The sequence below is a fragment of the Cloeon dipterum genome, chromosome 2 (assembly GCF_949628265.1).
Source record: "Cloeon dipterum chromosome 2, ieCloDipt1.1, whole genome shotgun sequence".
Lineage (NCBI taxonomy): Eukaryota > Metazoa > Arthropoda > Insecta > Ephemeroptera > Baetidae > Cloeon > Cloeon dipterum.
In genome coordinates, this window is record NC_088787.1 from 13,706,116 (window position 1) to 13,731,743 (window position 25,628).

Here is a 25,628-nt window from a genome sequence, read left to right on the forward strand (position 1 = left end):
TATGGGGGTGACTAGAGGGAATTTGTTAGCATGCACAGCGGCGAGGGTTGCACAATTTATCATGTGCCAGGATTTGCTCTGCAAACTATTTCTGAGCTCATTACCCGGTAATTTGACGCTCGTTCAGACAATGCGCGAACCAGCCTAAACGCCATTAGACTCGCACGCTGAAATTCAAGTTAATTTTGCCTGGCATATATAGATAGGTCTGGGATTCAAATTCGAGATTTATGGCGCGCCACTGATGTGACTAGACATATCACACAAATCAACCCAAATTAAAATTTGTTTTTGCCTAGACCAGAAGAGTTTTACTTTGAGATGGCTCATTTAAAGTGTAGTTAATTTTTTTAGATAATTATGGTTCAATCCCGACGTAAAATTTAACCCCGTGCCACTCGTATAGTGCATGCTGAAAAGGCAAGAGAGGAATTAAGTTAAGTCGTATCGCGCAATCAAGATGACATTGTTATAGTCATGAAGAGAAATTAAACGTACTTGTTCAAGTTGTTGCCTCCTATTCATCTCAGCCAGGTTTCTGCCACTCTAACAATTTACTAATAATACGAACACATATTTAATTTCTATCCTAATTTTCTGCAGGAAAATTTCTTCAGCAAAATGTTATGGCTGGTTTTCCTCACGTACAGCAAGCATAACTATTTTTAGCACCAACCAATTAATTGGAACAAAAATATAATAAGCAGTAAGAACAAAGGGTGACATTATTACTCAACACTTGAGAGCAAAGCCAGAATAATTCGAAAATTGATTTACCGGTCGACATGACGACATTTGCTTTATTTTAGTGAACTTATATATGCGTGGCGGAAAGTGATTCAACAAAATTAATTTGCTGCTTTTGAGCTCAAGGAACGTGTTTGCCAACTCACGTGGCTTAAGAGAATCAACTTGGTGATAAGGCACGTTCAAGGAGAAAAGTTATTCAAAATAACAAAAAGCTAGAAAGAACACACCGGTTGCCAATATAAACGGAGAAGATATAATCTACAGATGAGTCAACATTTTCTTGAAAAAGTTTTTGACTATTTGGTAGAAGAATCACGAATGTTAGATTTAAAACGTAGACCGCGATGTCAATAAATTGAACAAAAGATGTAAAAAATAGCGTGTCCTTTTGAGATTGTTTCAGCTCAATTTTCCAGCAGGAGTCCTGCAAGTAGTCCTTTTATTAAAAATATACGATGACCTCTATCTATAGTTATATGTATTATTCTATAGGCAACGTAAGCAATTTAAATAACGCAGGACTTACACATTTTTTTAATTTTTCTTTTAAATAAGCTAAGCAGTGATCTGAAATGGAGGCAAATTAAAATAAAGTAATCGGCGATTTCAATGCTTTTTTGGTCCGCAAGCCTACAGCATGTTACGTTGCAAGCAATAGGGGACAAGAGCGATCAGACCCGGTAGGTAACGAAATCTGGTTGGGAAATCGTACCGCAAAAGCGTGCAATGTCTGCGGGCGGCTGGTAATTAAAAAGCGTACGCCGGTGTTGTTGTTGGTGCGCTGCAGCCGCGGCGACAGGAGCAGCGAGCACGCTGGCTGCGTGATGTATAAATCGATCCCGCCGGGCCGCGCAACAAGTTCGTATACTATACACGCCGAGGGAGGTGAGCGGGCGTGCGAGGGAACGGAGGCTATAATATAGCTGCTGGTGCGGCGAAAAATGCACTTTCTCCATCCCTCTCCTCGAGTCGGCTGCCCCTTGTCTATATAATTCATGATTGAAGCGTTTGAAAGAAGAAACACCGTGTTGAGCACCGCTCGCTCGTGAAAATTTCAAGCTCGCAGCACGAGCGCGAAAAGTTAGTTTCCCTTCCCTTGGCCGCCCAACGCAATACATTTTTAAGTAGCTTTTCGGGCTCTCGACTTTCCTTATGTTCGCAATAACGCGCGGCTCGTGACCTGCGGGTTTTACCCTCACAGAATCGCGATCGGACGAGCTGCTCCAAAAGGGATTGGTCAAGATTACGTCCGATAATTGAAACTTGTTCTATCATTGTGTTCGCTTCTTGCTGGCCGATAGGACTTAGCAGTCCGCCTCGCTCTTTCATAGCGTTTTGTTGAGAAAGACTTTTGAAGCTTCTGATTGTTTACTTTTATCCCCAAATCAATTTTACTCTCAACAAACTTTACGATCTTGGAATAAGATCATCGTTTAAATTTGAAATTGAATGAAATAGAAAAAATACTCTAATCTGTGTCGATTTGAACACTGGATATAGGCTTGAGAATTTCTAAGAGGGTATTTTTGTCGCATAGGTAGAATGACTGGCGGGGCGATCTCTTTTCGATTGTACTCCGCAATAAGTGCAGACGATTGTTTCTACCAGTGGTTCAAAATATTCTGCGTATTAGCACTGTGATGTTGAATTTTGTATTATAGGCAAATTGCTGATGAGGCTGAGGGACTGGAACAGATTGATGAGCAGTGCAATAGTGTGTGAGATCAGTTTTCGCAACAATTTTTACTAGCCGCGCACCTTAACTGGTTTTAGGATAGATCACAGCAATTTCATTGTGGTATTTTTCTTAATTTAGTTTAAAGTACGCCAGAAAAGGTTAAAAATCTAGGCTTTGTTTCATTTAGTCCACAGATGTGATCAAATAAGCACATTTTTCTCCATCATGTTAAGTAATCGTTTGGTCTCAAAATTGTATTTTACTGCTTTCTCAATCAAACCTTTGTTAAATTCTTGATAGCTACAGATCCAAGCGCTGACAAACGAATGATTCGAGTTTTTTGACAAAAGACACGAATTCATTCCATTTCATTGAGGTAGCAAAAACGATTTTTGCGTCATATTGAGTATATTTCCTAAACTGTCTAGCAACAAAAATATTGGTAATGACAAAAATCTGTCCATCGGCCCCCAAATTTTAGTCATGGACCAACTTGATTGCTTTTTAACGAAGCAGGGGATGAGATTTTGAATAAGGAGTTAATTAGAACGTCGCGCTCGGAAGCGAGTGCGTTCGCCGCACGCCACGGATATTGCTGCGAAAGAGCTCGGCACTCACGGGACCAGACCGGGGTAGATCGATTTCAGGTTGCACGTACGTATTGGGCGAAAAAGGACACACACACACACACAGAGGCAACAAGTAATCAAAAAGTGCACTGTCAAACATCCATCAATCATGGGCGTGAATATTGATTGGCACGCGAGTGAGCGAGCGAAGTGCCCCTTCCGTTTTTTACACCAGTACCCGTCCAGACGCATATTTTTTTATCGTGTTTTCCCTCCAATAGCACTGACAACAAAAAAAGGAGTGATGCGTGCACGCCAGTGGCACTCTATTTCGATCTCTGCGGAAGATAAGTGTACCGACATTTTTTGTTGTTGTTCGCTTGAAACGAGGAGCAAGGAAACTCTATTAAAAAAGTGAACTGAATTTCCACCAACCTTGACGCATATTTATTTTTATCAATCATGACTGGAAAACGAAGCCTATTTACTTCCAGCAAATTAAGCAGGAATGAAAATGTAAATGTAAACTAGGGGAAAAAAGGAAAGGAATTTTCATGCTCCAACAACTACTATCAAATCTGAGAACGAGCATTTAAGACATCAAAAGACTGAAGGACATATTGTCTTAGACAACTTAAAAAAAATCAGATCCGCAAGATTGAAAGTAAAAAAACAAGTGATCTAAAAATTCAAAATTTAAAATGGCAGTACAAATATGTAATTTTATAATTCACACTGTATGACTGCCGTGTGGAAAGATGAAACTTGATTGAGCAATAGCGAAAAATACACACCAGCGTTTCTTATTTATAGCAAACCCCTCCAGATCTCTGGAGAGAGGTGTGCTTATTCTCGGGCGCACGACAGAAATATATAAGAGGTCGTCCCTCTTCTCGAAAAGGACGCCACTCGCCCGCGGCCTTATTGAATGGCACTTCTCTCCGTCTCATATTTTCCAGGAAAACCCGTGATTTGTCCTTCGGATTTGAGGCACGAGATGTGTGCCTTCAAAAACAAAAGTTTGCTGCGCTGCTCTGCGCCGTGATGATTTGTGAGAACAAAAGAATTGTTTTCCGCGAACAAAGCAGCAGCCACTTCACTTACAGGTGCACGCGCACTCTTTGCCCAATGATTTTGGTGTGTTTCGCTTCCCTGCTGACAAAGGGTCTCTTGCGATGAAATGCGACTCGCAGCATCCACTTATCAACCATTTTCAAGAAACTTTTCCTCCATTCCTCGCCCTTCGTTTAGCAGTTGAGCCGCGGAATCAAGTTCTTCTCGAGATTTCAGGCCCTTCCCCGGAGAGTATAATTGGCGATGGAAATTGAATTCACGTTGGCATCCAAAATTTATGAACTGCAGTCAAGTTTAAGAGGCACCTGCCAACTGTCTGACATGCATGACATGAACTTTGGAGAGACTTCTTGTGTGTGAGAGAGAGAGAGAGAGAGAGAGAGAGAGAGAGAATAAAGCTTCGCTTTTGAGTCTTCTACAGAAATATACGATGAAAACCCCCAGAGAAATTGCAGATCTTTTTTTATATAAAATAGCTTAACGAAATCAGCTCATTATCAATCATTACATGCCTGGCCTTTTATGCCGGCAGCTTTCAAGCTGCATAAAGGCGTCCACGCGTAAGCTGTATAATGATAGAAAGAAAAATACTGCCTTTCCTTGGTCGGTCTTAAAGGAGGAAATTGGATGCCCTGAGGAGCTGCGCTTTGGTGGTCTGCTTTTTGTTTGTCTGAGATCCGCCTGGCGGCACAATGGCAGCACTGAAGTAAGGAGATTCAACAGGACAAGGCGGTGGGGCGTTCGCCTTAATTGACAACCAATTCCGAGGAGGGCAACAAATTTCAGGGTTTCGCTGCATTTAGTGTTTGCTGGGGTAATGCGCGCAAAATCGAGCCCGCAGGCTGAGAATTCAATGGACAGACGAGCTTTTGTGTCAATCTTAATTGGCTCCGCTGCGTCCATAGGGAACAACAGTCGGCGGATTTGCTGGCTTTAGTTTTACCTTATTTGCATTGTGATTGCCTCGTAACACGAGTTTTGTTTCGGACAGCCACCTTCCTGCTTCCTTAGAACGGCTTTATCTGCTTTTTTAGGCTTGATCTGTGTAAGCCAGAAACTGCAGCACACTGAATTCGGGAGTTTTTACCGGGAAGTTGGTTTGCTCTTTCAATAACATAAAATGGCGGTAGCAATGGTGTGTGCTGCACAATTTTACTTCGGTATTCTTACTGTTTCCTGTCATTTCCTTGCAGAAAATATGACATTTTTAATTTTTTTAAGACTTCAAAGATGTGTACCAAAGGCGAATAAATAAGTTTTCTCGGGAATTTCACCCTAAAGGTATTAAGATTTGCCATCGTGTAAGTTTGGAAAATATCTCCAAAGTGTAGATTAAATATATTGTTATTTATTCTATTTCTTGGCATCATACATAAATAGTGGGACTCGTGCGCTAATTGTGAGTTTGTGATATCAAGCACCCCATATACATTTGTGGATATAGAATCAGAGCAGATGCGCCGAGCATTATTTAAATCTGTAAAAAGATCGCAATCACAAGTATAGCTAGGGAACACGCTTTTATTTTGTAGAATAAAAATGTTCCTGTACAAGGAAATATTAAAATTCGCCAATTGACAGATATCCACAAGTGGTATCAATAGCATAAGCCCGCGCTATTAAATCATGAGCGCTGACGCTCCACCTAAAGATTTCGGATTAAATTTATCATTTGAACCAGTTTAAAATATTTGAAGTGCCTAAAATGTTTAATACCATTTTTTGCCATCACTCAAATTGCGAAAATCAAAAGTGGAGTTTTAAATTTAGATTTAACAAAACATGTAGTAGCAACAAATTAGCATAGCATGAAATATGATTTTTGATTAATTGTACGGTTAATTTACTTTTGTTTGAATTTAAAACCTGCATAGCAAATTTGTTTCTTAAACAGATAATTTGAACAGGCACCAACCCATAACCAAACTTTAAAATGACTCATTTAAATTTTTTGCTTAGTTATCATTTCACTTGAAATTAATTCCCTGATGAGTTGTTTTGTCGTTCGAGGAAATCATTTACTGTTCTTCAAATAAAACTGATTTAGCAGGTAGCAGGTGTATATATAAGAAGCGGAATCCACCCACGTCTGTTGTAGAGCGTAAATTGTGTCCCGTAGGCGTGAAAAATTTTTATGGAATGATTTCATTGGCACACTCCAGCAGGAAATCTACTACATTAGCTCATTAATTTGAAAGCAATAGAATACTAAGAAAACAATCGGTGCAAAACTTAATTTCACCGAGGTGTCATTTATTGTGGACGCATTTTTATCAAAACAGGGAGAGAAATTAACTCTTTCTCAAAGCTGCGAAACACCTTTTCGAGTTAAGGTAAAGCGGCACCCCTTTGCAAACCCGGTTCCAGCGAGGCGCGAGTTCCGGCCGGGCCACGGAAAATTTGCAAGCTGTTGCTAGTTGCCAATCGTCCCATATTTTGCACGGAATTGCGATATCGGGGCGGTTGGGCTGCTAGCTCGAATCTCTCGCCTCAGAATTGGCGCAAGAGAAAAGCTGTGTTACCTTTTGCAAGAACTGGTCTGGAGGAGGAGCAAGAGCGGCGGTGCAGAGCGCTGTGTCGCACTTGTAGTACTACGCGACGGGCGCTCCGGCAGCTTGAGCTGGGGGTTGGCAGCCTCCTTCTCCTACCCCGCATGACGTCACGCCAGAGTGACGTACCGTATCAATAATTCAATAACGCTCCTCGGCGAGCCCTTTTGCTCATTTACCAGGCTAACAAATTTCCGCAACACTACCTCCCTTAAAGAGATACCTGCTCCTCCGAGAATTATTATTTCTAACGCCCTTTGACCTTTTGCTAACTCGATTTGTTCGCAAACCGGCTGCAAACTAGCTCGCTCGGCTGATTCGATTTCGTACGCACGCTACGCGTGACGCGCCTAATTGGGCCCTCACTCGTCTGATCAAGCCCGAAAAGACACATGCGACGAGAGGCGACGCTCGCCCTCCCGCCGCCCCCTTCTTTCTGCCACTGCCTTTGTCGTCCAGGGCTAAAAATGGCCCGCAATTTGCATTCTAGAGTGCCCTTTTGCAGAGCAGACGGCATATCTGAATGTCACCACTGGCTTCTTCCCGCGTGAATTCCTTTTTCCGACACCTGCACATCCAGCGTTTGTTGCCGATTTATTTTGAAATTTTATACATCATTACTAATGCGAATGCTGCAAAAATATTGGTATATTTTACCTCAAATTAATATAATTAGTAATTCTCAACAATAGTGCTTTAAAATTTTTCAGTTTAAATTTGTTACGCAAGTCGAGTTGTTTTTGGTCGAAGAAAAAACATATTACGTCTTAAAATTTGAGCATCATGTTGCGGTTTGTTCAAAATGGAGCTCACGAAGTATTGCAATGGAAATTTCCATTGTGTAGGAGCAGGAGCTCTGTCAACCAAACTAAACCAAGCCTAAGTGGCGGGAAAAAGATTGAGTCGGCGCAGGTGTTCATTTAATTACTCCGCCGCATGTAACGTTATAATGTGGGGTGACACGAGATACAACAAGCTCCGTGTGAAACGAGCAGAGCAAGAGACAAAAGTGGTCGCTCATTCAGTTTTCTATTTAACACGGTTGAGATTTTACTCTAAAAATTTAAATAAAAACTCACGGAGGAGGGAAAACGGCGAAAATACTTCCGCGGACGCAAAACGGAGAGAGAGAAATTGCCTGGCGTGCGTAGTGTGGGAAAGAAAACGGCGAACTCAGCTGCGTCTGAAACTTCTCATTTATTTTGCTCAGAAAATATTCAGCACCTCTACTCTCTGGGGTGAGGTGAGGCTTGCGAAATGTTTGCACTCACGTGAGTACGGCAAATGAAAATAGAGAGAAAGTGCAGGCTCCGCAGCGAGCAAGCTGAATTTCACACGCAGAAAGTAAATAACGTCTGGAATAATATTTGCACTCAAAGGATACGCATGTCTCGCGATACATCATGTGCCAAATTGTTTCATTTTGTATTTACCCTCACTTAAATGACTCTTTCGAGAAGCCCTTCGTCCGCCTTTCCCGTTAGATGCGAACAATTTAAGAAATTCACTTAATATGTGGGACGATTATTGCCTAACGTCTAAAGAGACTATCACTATTCTTTTCTCCTCTTAAGTTGAATTATTTTTCAGGCGAACGGCACAAAAGTCCTGAAATTCAAGACGAGAAACACAAGTTTACTCAAGTTAGCAATTAAAAAGTTGAGTGAGTAAACGAAAACTTTTGAAGTGAAAGCCTGAAATCTCATTTGAAGAGGAGTCTATATATAACTTGCTGAAATTCAACACCACAAAAGAAATTTCCCTGCTGCCAGCACAGATGAATGGGGTCTTTCCCAGAAATTAAGCTTATCCAGTTGGTACTTCATTAAAATCAACTCGGCGCTACAAAAAGAGACCGAGTAGTCCAGTTTTTCAGTTAACACATATAAAAGGGCAAACGCGGTTGAAAGAGAAAAATTTGTTTAGCAACGCTACAGCTCTTTCTTTTTCTTTCTCGAGCCTACGAGTCAACACCCCTTTGTCTCGCTAATCCCTCTCGGGGCGAAGAAGCAGCAGCGGCAAAGAAGGCCCGCGAAATGAGAGCGTGCACCATCCAGGCAGAGGCTCTAATTTAGGGGTGTGAAAAATAGTGACTTTGTACTGACGAAGAGGTATAAGAATGTCAGCGACGCGGGGCAGGGGCCGCCAGAGGTGTGCAATCGGCCTGTGCCTTACCACTCTCACGAGTTCTGAGCTCGTTCCTCTAGCCATAATTAAAGTTTATAGGGGTGCAGTGTGAACTGTAGCGTCCGGAAAGGAAGGACATGTGCTTACAATATACCATACCATTTTATTGATGATAGTGAAGAATGTTAATCACGGCTGCCCAAGGGATGAGCGGGGAGAGAGACAGACAGAGAGAGAGAACGTCTTGCTCGGTCCGCTGTCGGCAGGAGAATCAGGTCCAGAGAGGCAGAGTGCCCAATAGAGGAAGAGACAGTCATCCCCGCGAGTCGTGGTTTTATCCCTGAGACTCTCCCTCCGCTCTCCCCTTTGGGCGCCCAAACACTTCACATCGTTAAAATCGGTAACGATATAATTGAAACCTTGACAAAGAGCAAGACAAAAATTGCCTAAATAAACATCGTACTCTACGCGATGATAATGATTGGGTAAACAACCCAGCTGAAAGAGCAGATTGTTTTCGGTTCGGCAAGTTTGTTTTGCTGTTGCGGGACGGAGAAATAAAATAATTGCAATGTAAATCAAATGCCCTCAAGGACTGATATTCAAGAGAATTAGCAACATACACACGTGACTAGCACAGAGAGCACTTCGACCAATGATATTTTAAGTCCATAATTCTTTGTTTTCCTCTCCCCTGCTCTAACTATTTAGAGCTGGGACAGTTTTCCGTAGCAAAAGGTATCCGCTGCACTTTCCTTTTTGCCCTCCCGCGTGTACACAAATTTCGTGTTTGCATGCAAATGAGCAAGGCTCGCCGCTGGCAGAGTAACGAAAATGGAGCAAACATACAAATTCAGAGATGTCATCTTGCGCGGCGCAAAATGGAGCGCGCGCGAGAGAGAGAGCGCGTCTTGCTTGTTTTGTCTACTTTGTCAGTAAAATCGAACAGGTTTTGCGGCGGCGCCCGAGGCTCTTTTATTGTCTCTGGAGAGGCCCTTTCTTACGCGGCAGTTCCAGCACTCTCCTCGAAAACAACACTCAGCCGGCTGCCTGCTGCGTGGAGAGGCCCCGGCAAAAAGAGGTGTGCAACCGGCACGACGCACTCGACCGGCGGGCCTGCATACCCACACACTCACCTTGGCTTGCTTGGCGTAGTACAGCTTGCGGCCCCGCAACCTGAAGTACCGGCGGCGCCACCGCTGGAAGCTGCACGTCTGCTTCAGGAGGAAGCCCTCAAGGGTGCACGCCTGCAACACCAATCGCGCGGTTGTTTAAACACAATGTGGTTGACAGGAGGAAATCCGAGCCAAGTTTCGAGTCAATCTATGTGTGTGTGTGTGTGCCTTTGTCAGCCGGGGACTTGCAGCAAAGTTGCGGCGAAGAATTTCAATTTGTGGCTCAAACATGCACGGAATATAAATAATGTTGGGGGTTATTAACTGTCTGAGAGTGTCGTCAACAACTCGTTCGTTAGAGTCGACCTCGGGCCTGTAATCAAACTTTACTGCTGCGGGCAATTCAAGCCGAAATCAAATACTTGGAAACGAGACACTCCCTTGGTTTTGAGTTTAATTACACACGTGGTTTGTTGATCACAGATGGAAATAGAAATGTGTGGGACCACAAAGTGCCGAAGTTTCAAAGGCTAAAAATCAAGTAAACAATAATTAACACGACTGTTGTAAAAGCACAGACGATCAAATTACATGCCCTATAATTTATAATTTAGGATGGTAGACTAAACAAGGAAAGGGATTGCGATATTTTTTACAAAACACAAATGGCCAAAAAACATTAACAAGAGGGTCTACATTTGTGACGCGATAAAACCGAGTGGCTAATATAATGTTCCATGAAAACGCAACACGCTATTACAGGATTGACGTTGTGGACGAGGGCGGCAAAGGCGTAAAATTTCACAAAAGAGGCTCACGCGTCCAAAAATAATCCAGCAGTTCGCTGTATCTCAATAAATTATATTTATTTGCAAAGCTGAAATAGCATTGTTTAAGCTTTGATGGATGACGTCAAAGGAAGAGAGAACTCCACTCGAACTCGCATCGCCAAACAAAATGAAATTCTTTGTCCTCCGTTGTTTGAAATCGCGACGAGTGTTTCTCAGCGAACTTTAAATTGACAATTTTCTCGCCCCTCAGGCGCAAAATGAACTCTTTGTTGACGACCTGCTGGTGCAGGCGGACTGATATTTAATCATTTGCAATTGCTGGTTGGGCTGTGTATGCTAAGAGATGTATACGATGATTCAATTTTGCAAATTTCAATTTCTTTATTAATTCATTAAACCAGGAATATGTACAGATGATGGCTTCGGATTCAAAAAGGATGAAAACAGGATTGTAAATTTAAATTAATTTTCATTTTGGAGGTTATCCAGCAACGATTTAAAGTTTTGTCCAGTTCAAACATACTTTTACGGACGATGAGAACATAAGAAATCACGATGGTCTTGAAGTATATTTTAGTACATCTCTTTTCGTTCCAAAAGTTGGACAGCGATTTATTTGGATGAGGAGGATATTAAATCAAGGAATTTAGAATAGTTTATTTTTAAAGAGCTTGAAAAAGGATGGAATGGGTGGACATGGACACCACTGTATGACCAAACCTCAAGAGTATTCGAAGATTAGCAACTTACTCTGAGGATTTCTACTCTTCTCTTTTGTATTACTACCTTTTAAAATGTTTAAAAATAAATTCCAATTAGCTTTGCCATTGTCACTTCACTCGCTGTTGGTTCGAATGATTAATTGTAAATTCCACTACAGCGTGCTCAGCCAAAAATGTAATTCGTTACCACACGTAATGAGCTTTTTGTTTTTGTTGCTCCGCTTACTGTTTCTTCTTTGATCGTCTAATGTTGGCGCTTCGATGTGCAAGCTTGTGGCTTTCACGTTGGAGCTAAATAAGGTGTGGCAAAATCACAAAACAGGGCCGACACTCAAGTGATGAATAAAAATCTTCGCCTCAATCGATTATATTATTTTTAAACTCTCGCTGAAGGAGAATTCATTTTTAATCAAATCTGGTGCCTTGATTTTATGAAATATTTGCGTACAATTAGGAGTGCTCTGAATGCGTAATAAAGAACAGCCAGAACGATGAATCAGGTTTATGCTCTTGGGAAATATCGTTTAAATTGCCTGGAAATGTAACAAGTTTAATTAAGACGCGAGTCCAATTTATTGGGCGTACTTGACAAGACGGTTCTCGTTCGTTCTCCCTTAATCGCAGCAGCCGGCTTGCGTCATCAGCGGCAGTCAGAAATAATGGAAGGCGTCCGCGACAAACCAGTCCAGCAGGTGAGAGTGCAGTCAGCATCCGCCACAAAGATGATTTAATTTCTCGGAAAGGCAATAAATTTGGCCATTAAGGTTTTCCAGGTACGGACCCCTCGGGCATTCTCGGTCCTTTTTTCTATATTATTTTGACTCCCTGGAGATGGCAAACCGCACAGAGCGCGACTTTCCCGCGAAGACTGCCATAAATTTCCATTTGGGGTGTGTGTGTGCGCGCGCCATCGCTGTTCTCCGCGCATCATCATTTCAAAAAAGATGCTCGCGCCAGTAAATTAACACCTGACCCCTTTATCTTCATTGCGAGGCGCGTGCAGCCAGGCCGGGCAGTAATTTCCACTGCTCTTGCGGCCACACCCGCCGAGCAAACATGCACTTCCTCGGGCCCAATCACCAGCCGGCCATATATTAATGATTGGACAGTATTTTTAGCTCTCATCTTCTTTCTCGCGCGCCGCTCTTGTTAATCTATCACTTTTTGCTTGTGTCGTCGGGTCGATTAATGTGTTTCGCGACCGAGATACACTTCGCAGAATCTGGCAGGGAAGTCCCATCCCATGGACGATATTTTTTGCACTCTGGCGGTATACTCAGTTAGGTATTGAACAAAAACACACGATCAAAGGAAGTAAAATTCTTAAATTTCTCTCTGCCGCCGGACATTAAATTTCCAGAAAAATGTGAAAAATACAATATGGATGAAACTTATGAAATTTATGTTATTTTAACCATAAAACAACCTGATAAAACCTTACAAAAAGCATAATATTTCGAAAATCTATCGAATTCTCAAGCCTATATTTTTAAAATGTAATATAAAACTGTAAAACAAATCTTTATTGCTTGTGAAAAATACAAATGTGAGCTAACAAGTTATTAAACTCGATTTGTTTAGTGGTACCGCCTAATATGGAAAAAATACATGGAAAAAAATCTTTAGCTCTGAAATGCACTTCATCGAAAAAAAACGGAGTTCAACGCATCGTTAAAAAAATCGCGTCCAGACGCGAATTTTGAATATTACTGGAGAATTCACACAGCCTTGCGTTGCTTTGACCGAAACGGAACTTGAGGCCATATGTCCATCGACTTTCCCGCACCGTTTAAAGGGGAGGAAAAATTAATTTCCTGAGCCAAAGTCCCCGAGTCTAATCCCACCAAAGATTAATATGATCTTAATACAGGCGCAGCTCATCGATTTGACATGCAGTGTGTCCTTTAATACAGCAGAAGGAGAAGGCTCAGGCCGGGTCGCGAATAAATTTGGGAAAGGTAAAGCCTCGAGCAGAGAAAAGCCATCCTTGCGTACACCGGAGCATGTTCTTCTGCACTACAACAGACTGATGCCTAAAACGCACGTTTTTGCAAGATTAAGAAAGAAAAAAATGGTCTCAAGATTGGCAAGCTTTGAAACGAAAAAAATAGCTTACTTTGGCCTGACAGCGAATAACATGATGCGAGATTTGGCGATAGCATAATTTTAATAATTTTTTATGTCCACTAAGAAGTCTTAAGCCTCTTGGAATTGCGGAAAAAGGTGCACAAATTGCTCTAAAAGATATAAAAATTTATTTTCCTATGAAAATTGTAACTTCAATGTTGGATTTTTTTGTTAAATTCGCTGCGTGTGTATGTTACGCTCAAGGCCGAAAAAACGAACAAGACTCGATCTTGTGTACGTTCAAGATCTAAAACTTGCAACTATCTATCTACTACATACTCTTTGCTTCTTGCACGTAACAGACCCAGTCATGCATGATAAAACAAACAAGACCAGCTGTTATGAAAGCACGCGGTCAGTTATTACTAAAACAAGTGCAGTGAATGGAATTATTGTTGCAATAAGGCAGGTGCCTAATTTCTGAGATTGTTTGCTTCATATAAAGTGACATTATTAATTTAAATTGACAATGAATAAAAAAATTTGCATACAACTTTGCCCACCATTTAATGGGATGTCGCAATGGTCATGTGGAATTCCTTTGAGACAAATCATTTCATTTTTGTTGTGACAGGAGGTAGAAGAGTCACATTTTGAAATTATTATTTTTCCATAAGGATTCGGTCTTGCTGCGCAGTGAATTACTTTACAATGCTATTTTTAGGTGATGCTTGAATTAATCGCCACTAGAACGCAGAGCTTCAAATATTGTCGACGTACTTGTGAATTCAAAATCAAATTATTTAATTGCAAAATAAAGTATTTGCTTTTGTAGCTCACAGAACCAAACAACATGCACCGCCGCCGCCGCCGCTGAAACCCAGTGAATAGCAACCTCGATAGAGCCAACATAAATTAATTTAATACCCAAACAAAACCTAACCTTCCCCTTAATTATTTATTTCTCATAATTGTTTGATCTCGGAAAATTACAAAATTATAAAAAAAACATTATTTTTATGAGAAAATGAAAGATGTGTTATCTTTAAAACATTTCACATCTCTAACACAAGATTTGTAAATAAATTACCTTTTTGAAATAGGAATGAAACTTCTAAACCAAAAAATCCTTGTTACCATTGTGCTAATACTGCTTATCGTATCCATAAAGGATTTATTTCAAGACAAGAGAAATGTATTTTTTTTTTAAACTGATTGTAACAATTTTCTGATTTTTTGGTGCATCCTGATTTGATTATTGCACACGTAGTAAACCTTAAATTGTTTCAAATAATAACTCGTTACATAAAGCCAACAATAATTCAACAAAATGCACCTGAAATTCATACATATATAAATATTTTATGTGATGCAATACAATCAGCGTTCCGTAAATAAATAATGGTATCTCAACACATTTCCTTTTAGCGGTTTAAGGATTGCGTGCTAACTTGAAGAGCAGGCCCGGGTGAGGACGTGTGATATGCACACCCCTACCGACAATGCATTACAGTGTAGCATGCGAGGCCCATGTCCGCGCGTTTGGCGAAATGGCTAATATTTGGGTCTATTGATCCGACGGAAAGAAAGAGCAGCGGCGGCGGTGGCTGCACGCGGGGAAGGCTAAAGGCGAGGTGCGCTCATGAAATAATGCAAGTGCGAGGGCCGGCATTAGCGAGTGAGCAGACTTCTGGAGCACGTACGCGACGGGCGACGGCACACTTTCGGGGATGACCTTATTACAAGAGGAACCAGCGCGACCAAAGTGCGTGACGTCACACCACATCATAATATTTATATACGAGGGCGCACACAAAATTCATACGTGCATTTATACCCACTTCCGCGATCATTCAGCCCAAAAATAAAAAAAAAGACTTCAAGAAGGGAATGTAAAATAAATTGGCTGCCCTCTGAAAAAGGCACATTCATATAAAAAATGAATTTTTTGAACATCAAAGTCATCCTACTTCTATTGTAAGCTGTAAATTTAATGGTTATTTGTTAATAGACGAGTCAACAAACCATTTTGATGTTTGATCGTTAGCCGAACTGTAACTTGTGCGTGTGCGTCACAGGCATCTGATTTTGCTTCAGTGTTTCATGAAATTTAATGAGACCATCTGACAAGGCTATAAATATCTCACAAAAATTAGCCGCGCTCTTAGAATGATCTCATTTTTTACTCGGTTCTTTGATATTTTTCCGAGTCGTAAATTTAATTTAATTTTGCTATTTTCACACTCTAGTTATATTTGGCGGATTTGCTTGTAAATCATTCAAAATTAAGATGATCGAAAATGTTTTGAAAAATCAATAAAGTTCACAATTTAAAACTTCGCTTAAAATTGGGCCAAACAAAACTAAAAATAATTTAACCTCAAGTTTGCTGTTGGGAATTTCTCACAATGACCAATGAGGCATCATCATGCATCTGATTTTTCCTGTTCCTAACATATTAAATGATCTTGTTCAAAACCCTAATGGCTCGTTAAAATGTTTCATATGTGGCTTTTGCAGCAAGCGATGCACCGGCTTTGGCAGACGAATGTTCTAGCCGCAGCGATAAAGACAAGTTCCACATTTAGATGGCGGAAAAAGCGAGCGTGCTGTTTAGTTTATCACCCACTGCTGTTGCTGATCGTGTCAGAGAAGGGTCTTGTCCATTAACCCCGGTGGCATGTGCCCTACCCATTGTAAATTCCAATTGAGCGTGAAGAATTTTTTTTCATGGATAGCTAAGATAAGAACTCTCTCCTCATTATGAAATTAAAAGTGAGAACAATGGTTGAATCAGCCCGTGGTTATCTGTGTTATTCAAAAGAGAAGAAAATATCTAACAGGATAAATGACAAATGGTTACATAGATCGATCATGATTTAAAAAACATACATATTATTTCTTCCAGAATTTATTTTTAATTCCATATTTTTCAGAGTTTTGTAATGTGAGTAGAAATTATTTGTGCAACCCCTTTTGGAGTAATTTTAAATTAGAATGATAATAATAATACTTGTTTATTCTCATCTAGTCATAATACAAACATGGTACAAATATAGTACAAGTCAAAGACCGAAATATATCGATGAGTAAAAGGCAACAAAGCTAGCGGAAAACCGATTAAACAGACCGTAATAATCGCAATGTGCCCGTGGGAACGATCACTAACACGAAAAATTACGTTCACTTGATTGGCTTTTTTACATTGGTTTTTCCTGGAAAACATCACAAAGTAATTCCAAATATATCGCAATTTATTTATTTGTTTGTTCTTTTGGCAGAACAAAAGATTAGTATGCGATAAGAGCAGCAAAAATTACTTTGTTGTGGTTCCGCGCCGCTGCAAGCCAGTGCAAAAACAGTAAACGAGCACCGCCGCAACGCATGCGGGCCGGGAATAAATAAAAAAATATTCTTTGGGACATGAATATTCAATGCCCGCGGCTCTCGGCGCCAAATTGCAAATTCCCCTGAGTAAGATTAACGATTAATGTGCGTATTCGTAATCGGCCGGCCACAACACAACAGAGATGTGACCCCAAACTGTCAATCAAAACATCAACACAAACCACCCCGTCGGCGGGGTGACAATCAACGTAAAGGCCGCGGCCCAAGGGACGAACAGTGGCCGAAGTAGGCGGCCCCCGCCCGTCGCGTGCACGACGCGTTTCGCCTGCCCTTTCCAGGAACCCTCCGGCGCCCAAATGGGCACACAATGCAGCAAAAAGTCGCGGGGCCACGCCCACCGGGCCGCACGGTCGCACTCACCACGGCACCCTTGGAGGCCTCTTTGGTGGACAGCTGGCGGCGGAAGGCGGGGGCAGGTTCAGTCTCGCTGCCCGAGGAGTCCTCGCAGTCCTCCTCAGGGGCGGCCAGGGTGCAGCAGGGCTCCTGGGCACTCATGCCCGTGCCGACCTGCCTGCCTCCCAGCTGTACACTACTATCACTCACCCTGCGCAGCCGCACCACTCGCTCCGCCGCTTCCTCCACTCCACTACCGCGAGCGAGTGCCGCGCTCCGTATCCTTACTCCAAGCGAAATGAAAAGGCCGGCGCTGCTCACGCTGTCGTGTGTCTTTCTGCTAGCGATCGTATGCAACCGGTGTGGCCCGACTGCCCCGCAATAAGCCTACTTGACCTCGATAAGGGGCTAACCATTCTGCTAATTACGTGATGAAACCACTGATCTTCTCGAGCGCTTGTAAGAGTGAGAGAGAGCTTTTCTATTTGTGACACATGATCTGCTCTGCATATAATTCCGTTTCAAAGTTGCCCTTTGAAACAAAATGTCGATATATTCTTTCCTTCGGTTTTTAAGCGACGTGTATTTATCAGCCAGGTTACAAGAAATTTAAGCCATAGACAAATTACATTTTGACTTGAATTGCGCTCTTAGCATATAATACGTAAGTAATATTTAAAAAAAACATTAATTATGTAATGTCACATCTTTAGAGATCATTTCCAGAATTGCAGGAGGGCACAATCTAAGGGGGGAAACTTCGAGCTGTCATGGTCAGCAAAAAATCTGGAGTAATTAATAAGCAACTAATTGTATTGAAACAGGATTGTTTTTTCTTTAAATGTGCTTCAAAAATAATAAAAATGATGAGTTTTGCTTGTCATATTTTAAAATTTTCGATGGTATTTCTGTTTTTGGAACTGTAAATAAATGAACATTTTAAATTATTTGCGAAATTGCAGGAAAATATTTGTCAGGGTTTTATCTGACGAGATTATGATCGCATTAATAATTGTTGTATACCGATAAGTAAAGACGTAAATTTTCGGGCCTCCACAGGGGAGAGCGGAGGGAGAAACTCAGGCAACGCAAGAAGAGCCTCCCTCTCGCGCCGGCCGGGCCGATTGCACACTTTGAGCGGCCCCTGCCCCGCGTCACTGACAATATTCCACCTCAAGTTTCTTGTTGCATGATTGAAATTGTTAAAGGATAAAATGTGAAGTTTGAATTTTTTTGGTGAAACATTTATTTTATATCTTTTATATATCAAACTCTCGAACCATCGTAGGTGTTTTACTCTCAAAATTATGATAACATTGCCAACTCAATCCGAGCGAAAATTCAGGTACAATATTTTCTCAAATTTCATTGCTATAACATTTATAATAATTTTGGACGTGACAGAAAAAAATAAGGATGGATGTTGTATTAGTTAGTATTTAAATACTGTATATTTTTAACTTCAACACCTATCATATACGTAAATTGCGTTCTTGGACTGGTTAGTAGTTACTTTGTAACCAGTTTCCAAATTAAATCATTGTGAAATGTATTAAACTTTAAAAATCACAAATACATCGAATTATTTAAAAACTACTCAAAATCATTTCTCTGTTTGATGGAAAATAGCAGCAATCACTTAAGACTTAACATGTTTTATAGTTATTTTATTTGATGAGAAATAAATGATTTTATTTAACGCTGAAAACTGTAAAACTATCTCAGGATGCATCTCACTTGCTATACAGTCAGACTATATTAATAATATCTATTTAATCACAAGTCCGGAAACAGGAAATTAGAATCACTTGCTCTTTTATCGCAAAATTTACAAACACATTCTGTTATTAAATAGCAGTGGCAATTTTTGTGTATACACCAAACATAATGGAGCCCGGGACAAGCGTAAAAAAGAGATTTTCATTATAATGAATGTGTCTATGAGGTCTACTATCAAAAAACGTTGACTTCCAGTTTTGGTCGAGTATTGCGGGAGTGTCAAAAAATTTGGTCCCGTTCTGTGATCGGTGAAATCTACTAGCTCATACAATATTTGTATTGTGTTATAAATATTATGTGTTTTACAAAAATAGGATTGAGTGAGCACTGTCAATTTAGCGCCTCGCCAATTTAAATCTTGGTGCAAAATGATAGGCTCCGCCCAGCTCCGCCCCTTTTAGAGCACTACTGCTGCTGTAATGCTCATGCTTTGCTTCTTCAGCTTCTTGTCTGGTCTCTTTGTGGTTACCCAGGTGATCGCACACCGTGCCTGTGCTGATTGTAAACAAACCCTTCGTGACGGCTAGAACCGGATTCAGGATTACAGACCAAGATTGACAGTCAAGGATGGGGCGTCGCGCAAAGGTTGCTGTGTGCACCCTGAACCAGTGGGCGCTGGACTTTGAGGGCAACTGTAGAAGGATCATTCGCAGCATTGAAGAGGCAAAGCTCAATGGAGCCCGTTTCAGAAGCGGTCCTGAGTTGGAAATTTGGTTTGATTTTTAATTTTGACTAGATTAATTGCTGAATTGACAGTTTAACATTTACTTCTAGCGGGTACAGTTGCGAGGACCATTTCTATGAGGGAGACACCCTGCTGCATTCATGGGAGGTTCTAGCAAACCTCATCGACCACCCCTCGTCCCTAGACATTATTATTGATGTTGGAATGCCTGTGATGCACAAAAATGTTACCTACAATTGCAGAGTTATCTTTTTGAACAGGTTTGAAATAATTATATCATTTTGTGCAACACCTTAATACATGTAACAGTCTAAGACTTTTGAGAGGAAAATAATTGTTGATTTTAATTTAATAAAACACTGGAAAAATGGTAAAATACATAAAATACTTCATAAAGTTATAGTGCTATAAGACACATAAATATTTAAATTTTTTATTGTTTGATATCTGAATCTTAATAATTACACAAAAAACTGTTTGCTTCCAGAAAAGTTCTGCTTATTCGTCCTAAGATTATGCTATGTGATGATGGCAACTACAGGGAGTCTCGTTGGTTTACCCCTTGGAAGAAGGTAAGCAAATACAATTAATTTGCTGATCAAGAAAATAAATTCAATTCTCAATTTGATTATTTTTTTCAGGTTAGAGAGGTTGAAGAGTATCACGTGCCTCGCATGATCCGCCAGATAACTGGTCAAGAGACAGTTCCTTTTGGGGATGCTGTTATTTCAACCAGAGATACGTGCATCGGCTTTGAAATCTGCGAGGAACTGTGGAACCCTATGAGGTCTTGAGCACTGCAGTTTTGTGAATTACATTAATAATATTATTTTTCATTTCAGCTCTCATATTGCAATGGGCTTAGATGGGGTTGAGCTCTTTGTCAACAGCTCTGGCTCTTACATGGAGCTGCGAAAAGCGTATGTGGCTGTTGACCTGATCACCCTGGCCAGCAGGAAGAGCGGAGGGTGCTACTTGTTCAGCAATCTGAGGGGTTGTGATGGACAGAGGGTGTATTTCAATGGCTGCTCGTGCATTGGTCTGAATGGGGACATCGTCGCCAGGGGTAGCCAATACGACCTGAAGGATGTTGTAAGTTATATTTCATTAGAGGCATCAGCCGCGAGATTTAAGGCGGCGGCTGGCTATTTTCACCGGTGGCTGGCGCGGCTGACAATATTTTAAACATGAAGTTTGATAGTTCGGCTGCCGACGTGACCCAAAATTTTCTGGCTGGCGCGACATAGCATAGACTTCTATTTATATATATTCATTAAATGTTTTACTCTTGGAGTGTCTCAAAGTAGAGCTTTACTGTCCGAAAATTATGAAAATTTTGCATTTTAACTTAAGCTGCTTCAACAGGATATTCATTGAGTTTATTACTTGTGAAATTTAGCACCAATTTATCTCTACATTGTGCGATAAAGAAATCAGAACCGAAAAAACAGTAAAATTTCAGAGTTTACGAATTTTATCGAAAAATTATATGATTTTTTGCTTGATTTTGATCCTTCTCGTCGCGATGTATGCAACGATGTGCAATCTATGAGGGAAAACTCCATAAATTGTGGAATAAATCGTGATATTAAAATAAGAAGACAATGCTTGATTGACGTGCAAACTTTTGATCCAATTTTATCAAAAAGTTATGAAATATTTAGCTTTTTCCTCATTCAAGTAAAGTTTAAAAAGATTTTGCACAATTTTCTGTAAAAATTCAGCATTAGAATAGAATTATCATGTTCCATTTAATTGCATTTTCCCTGTATTTAATTCCAGGAGTTGGTTGTTGCCACAATTGATTTGGAGGACATTCGCACCTACAGGAATCTGCTGAGATCCAGGTGCCAAGTTGCTGCAAGCAGTCCCTCCTACCCCAGGGTGAAGGCTGAGTTTGACCTTTCACCTAATGACATCTTGGGACTGGCTGCTCCCATATGCCAAGCGATTAAGTGGGAGTACCACGCGCCTGAAGAGGAAATCGCTCTCGGGCCTGCCTGCTGGCTGTGGGACTACCTTAGGTAACCAAATTGATTTGGTTCAATCCAACAAGATTACAAAATTTCATCTTTAAAAGGCGCTCTGGGCAGGGCGGCTACTTTTTGCCTTTGAGTGGTGGCGTTGATTCCGCCAGCACTGCCTGCATCGTGCATTCCATGTGTCGTCTGGTAGTGAGCTCTGTTTCTCGTGGAGGTATTCCATTATTGCCGCCTTTTTATTCGAAAATTGATTGAATCCGTCTTCAGACACGCAGGTGCTTAGTGACGTTCGCAACCTTGTGTCTGATCAGTCATACGTCCCGATGGACCCAAAAGAACTGTGCAAGAGAATTTTCTTCACCTGCTACATGGCTACTGAAAACTCCTCTGATGACACCAAAAACAGAGCTGCCAATCTAGCAGAGCAAGTTGGAAGGTACACGTGATTCCAGTAATAAAGAGCTAAAATGTCTAATAAACCCTGCCTAGCTATCACTTCAACATCAATTTCATGAGAGTGGTCGATGCGGTTTTGTTTGTCTTCACATCGGTCACTGGAAAGTCCCCTATTTATGGATCCCGTGGAGGTACTCCTAGGGAAAATTTGGCTCTTCAAAATATTCAGGTAATTCTTGAATAAAATAGCTCAAAAAGATTCCATGCAATTTTTCAAAACCAGGCTCGGCTTCGGATGGTGATGGCTTACTTGTTCGCGCAGCTGATGCTCTGGGTTCAGAACAGACCAGGAGGTTTGTTGGTTCTTGGCTCCGCAAACGTGGACGAAGCTCTTCGAGGCTACATGACCAAGTACGACTGCTCCAGCGCAGACGTCAACCCAATCGGAGGCATTTCCAAGGGCGATCTCAAGCATTTCTTGCATTATGCCATGTTAAAGTAAGAACTTTGTTTAAATTTACAACATTATCTGCCAAATTATCAGTGCAAAAATGTTACTTGACTAAATGCCAACAATATTTCCATAAATGTGGTTAATCTCAAATCTAGAGGTTTCAGCCGCGAGAATCAAGGCACCGGCTGGCGGGTCGGCTTTGTTATTTTTTTTATGCCCGGCGGCGGCTTGCGCGGCTGACAATAATGTAAACGTGAAGTTTAATAGTGCTTAACGGAAGACATTTTTTCTCCTGCCATTTTTAAATTTTGACCATTTTTCACCGGCGGCATGCGTGGCTGGCGCAGCTTAGCCACATTAATGGCGGCTGCTCACTTGGCCCAAAATTTGACGGCTGGCGCGACGCAGCGCGGCTTGCTGAGACCTCTACTCATATTCTAAAATATATTTTAAAATTCATTAGTCTTATTAGAGTATACAAACCTCCAGCAGCTGATGATTTTTATTTAAAGCAAAAAAAATACTAATTGCTTCCTTTTCATTCATAGGTTTGATTTACCAATTCTGAAAGAAATTGTCGGTGCCCCACCAACCGCAGAACTGGAGCCGCTTGTTGGCAACAAAATCGCACAGACTGACGAGCAGGACATGGGCATGACATACGTAGAACTCGGCCAGTATGGTCGCCTGAGGAAGCAGTTGTGTTGCGGTCCGTTTTCCATGTTCTGCAAGCTCACTGAGACGTGGAGCAAGAGTTGCTCTGCTGAGGAAGTTGCTGCCAAGGTGAAGCACTTCTATCGCTGCTACGCCATCAACCGCCACAAGATGACTGTTCTCACTCCATCGTATCACGCTGAAACATACTCTCCAGATGACAATCGGTTCGACTTGAGACCATTCCTGTACAACAACAAGTGGACCTGGCAGTTCAGAGCCATTGACAATCACGTTAGTGCTAATTTAATCGAAAACTCTTTGCTGATTTAAAATCGATTTTTTTTTTTAATTCAAGGTGAAAGAAGTGAAGTCTGCACTTACCAGTCCCAGGAAAGAGTCGGGCGCAGTGCCGAAGTATTCCTCATTGTCTCGAGAGAGCTCAGGTGAAAAGGAATCTGCTTCAAGTTAATTACTCTCAAGGTGAAGGTTTGGTGCATGGCAAAAGACATCTCATTTTGACGGGCTAATAACCAATCTATCTCTGCAAAATTCTTAACCAATAATCGCTCTGCATTAAATGCTGAATGCATTAGATAGATGTTGTAGTAATTTTTAACGGCTCTAATTAATCTGTGTCTATCTTGTAATTTTTATGTGACAATTTTTCCAGGTACCTATAAAGGAGGGAGCAAGGGTCGTCCTGGAGGAGTAGAAGTGTGAGTAGACAAACGATTGTCGTAATGGATGTTATTTTTTTCTGTCATTAGAGTGACAAAGAAAAGTCTTTATATTAATATCGTCACTTTATTGTTAATTTATAAAATGTTTAACAACAGTTCCTAATCATTTGCACAAAACAAATAAAGTCACAAATAACCAAAGAAACGTGTTTTAAACGGTTAAAATAATCCTGGGATTAGTCTGTAAGGAACTAAGTTACAGTATTTATTCCAAAACTGTCCATATTTTTTCGAACATTTTTCCTCGTCTCTCAAAATTCTGTGAGGAATGAGAGCTGCTATAAAGTAGAAATAAAATAGCGGCATGAACCAACTTGTGCCGAATGCCGCGGTAACGCACAAAGTGAAACAGCAAATCAGCTCACACGTGTAATTTAAATGGCGCGCTTTCCCCCAGAAGCCAGAGGTCAAGAGGGCAGACTTGACCTGCTGTCCTTGATCATTTAGGTATTGCACTTCAAGGAACTCGACTTGTTTCCCCCACATTTTGTACGGTTTGGCTTTCCGTTTGACGTAATTTTGCCTCCAAGCTACAAATACTTCCTTTTCCTTATCGATCTGGTACTCAATGACCGTAGCCGTAAGCCCTGTTATAAAAATAAGAGCTGCTCCGAATGCGGACAAAGTCGACTGGTATCTGACCATGTACATCTGGCTGAGAGGAAAAAGGGCTGGGATCCAGACCGAGCCTCCCCAACAGAGGTAGTAGCCGGCACGGTCGTAGGTGATGTCCAGAGTGGTGTAATAACCGTTCTCCCACCTAGATAGATTCCTGGATTAATATTTCCATGGCTTTGGAAACTGGAATATTACCAAAAGAATTTGGCAATATAGATAGTCTGCAGTGCGAGAGAAACGACTTCCGGTGCTTGCTTTGGACCAACGAAGAAGGCGGCGAGGATGAGAACTTGCCACAAACTCATGCCCAGCCTGCTCACCGTCAGTTGCTTGGCATCGCACCCTAAAAATTTAGGGTGCAACTCACACCCTCTGTAGAAATCGTAGACGAATGATGCTCCCTGTTGCACTTTGCCCTGAGTAGAAGGTCGCGTTAATTCTTTTGTTTTTGTAAAAAGGACCTCATACCTTAATTATTCGACCCGAAATGCACAGCCAAACGCAGAGAAGTAGGGCAACTATGCTCAAGCAAGCTAATATTTCAGGAAAGTTGTCAACAATAATTGCGCTCAGCAACGGGTTCATGAACTGCGGAATATTGATTAATAAATTTGAACATAACGATATTCTTCAAACAATCAACCTGTAGAGCACAGAACAGGATGCAGGTTGCAACGTAAAATTGAAACCCATTATCTTGATACTCTGGAATCTCTCCTTCAGGGGATACAGGGCCTTTGAATTTTTTGTCAGGAATCCACAGCCAAACAAATACCCACAAGAGATATGAGCATGTCTGCGGAAATTGCAATTTTCGTGAATTACACAAATCAATTCTGAAAGACATACGAGAATCCAAGCGTGAACACTTCCCAGCAATCGGGGACACTGCTCCAGATCCAAAGGGCAAGGGTTGTCACCCAGTAATGCAAGCCACTGAACTGCTGCGGTGAAAATCAGGACGAAAATAGGTGGTATCACATTGTACCTGAGACTTTTGTACCAGCCAGTTTCAAACAAAGATTTTTCCTGTGATTTAGCCATATGGACAACAGATTTATGACCTTTGCTCGATTGTGCCGGATTGACTTCTGCGACATTAGTGAGTGTGATAAGATTAAGAAAATAAAACAT

The 25,628-nt window shown here is 41.2% G+C and overlaps 3 protein-coding genes across 8 annotated transcripts in view; 1 reads left to right on the plus strand and 2 right to left on the minus strand.

Annotated features, from left to right (window-relative positions):
• The window catches only part of LOC135935323 (diacylglycerol kinase eta), a 43,938-nt gene extending 26,537 nt beyond the window's left edge, over positions 1–17,401 (minus strand). For 3 of the 5 annotated variants that reach the window (XM_065477568.1, XM_065477567.1, XM_065477566.1), the window contains exons 1-2: positions 17,211–17,401; positions 9,884–9,994 (exon numbers count right to left, since the gene is read on the minus strand). In XM_065477568.1, coding sequence (XP_065333640.1) covers positions 9,884–9,994; positions 17,211–17,345 — 246 coding nt within the window. In that variant the 5' untranslated portion in view covers positions 17,346–17,401. Of the gene's footprint in view, positions 1–6,593; positions 6,676–9,883; positions 9,995–17,210 lie in introns of those variants that run through there. The other 2 variants (XM_065477569.1, XM_065477571.1) reach the window with 2 other exon arrangements.
• Positions 17,402–19,428: 2,027 nt separating this feature from the next.
• Nadsyn (NAD synthetase) lies at positions 19,429–23,946 on the plus strand. 2 transcript variants are annotated; one of them, XM_065480461.1, is made up of 13 exons: positions 19,429–19,675; positions 19,737–19,907; positions 20,135–20,219; positions 20,289–20,434; positions 20,490–20,739; positions 21,430–21,671; positions 21,728–21,843; positions 21,897–22,065; positions 22,119–22,254; positions 22,309–22,523; positions 23,028–23,427; positions 23,492–23,616; positions 23,807–23,946. In XM_065480461.1, exons 1-12 carry the CDS (start codon positions 19,530–19,532, stop codon positions 23,603–23,605), a joined length of 2,190 nt encoding a protein of 729 aa, XP_065336533.1. In that variant the 5' UTR covers positions 19,429–19,529; the 3' UTR covers positions 23,606–23,616; positions 23,807–23,946. The 2 variants fall into 2 exon arrangements, with proteins under 2 accessions (XP_065336533.1, XP_065336532.1); XM_065480460.1 differs by having other exon boundaries at positions 23,492–23,579; positions 23,807–23,945.
• A 31-nt stretch (positions 23,947–23,977) lies between these two features.
• LOC135937315 (uncharacterized) lies at positions 23,978–25,628 on the minus strand. The gene is made up of 5 exons (XM_065480463.1): positions 25,344–25,628; positions 25,138–25,290; positions 24,963–25,082; positions 24,690–24,910; positions 23,978–24,636 (listed from the first exon to the last, which is right to left on the minus strand). Exons 1-5 carry the CDS (start codon positions 25,626–25,628, stop codon positions 24,036–24,038), a joined length of 1,380 nt encoding a protein of 459 aa, XP_065336535.1. The 3' UTR covers positions 23,978–24,035.

What these genes read in the sequence shown, in the direction of transcription:
- Nadsyn (XM_065480460.1), top strand. Translation starts at nt 19,530, where the DNA reads ATGGGGCGTCGCGCAAAGGTTGCTGTGTGCACCCTGAACCAGTGGGCG. An exon ending in GAACTGTGGAACCCTATGAG is followed by an intron (nt 20,435 to 20,489) that starts GTCTTGAGCACT and finishes TTTTCATTTCAG; the next exon opens with CTCTCATATTGCAATGGGCT. An exon ending in ATTGTCTCGAGAGAGCTCAG is followed by an intron (nt 23,580 to 23,806) that starts GTGAAAAGGAAT and finishes CAATTTTTCCAG; the next exon opens with GTACCTATAAAGGAGGGAGC.
- LOC135937315 (XM_065480463.1), bottom strand. Translation starts at nt 25,628, where the DNA reads ATGTTTTATTTTCTTAATCTTATCACACTCACTAATGTCGCAGAAGTC. An exon ending in GTGTTCACGCTTGGATTCTC is followed by an intron (nt 25,291 to 25,343) that starts GTATGTCTTTCA and finishes CAATTTCCGCAG; the next exon opens with ACATGCTCATATCTCTTGTG. An exon ending in TCCTGTTCTGTGCTCTACAG is followed by an intron (nt 25,083 to 25,137) that starts GTTGATTGTTTG and finishes AATATTCCGCAG; the next exon opens with TTCATGAACCCGTTGCTGAG.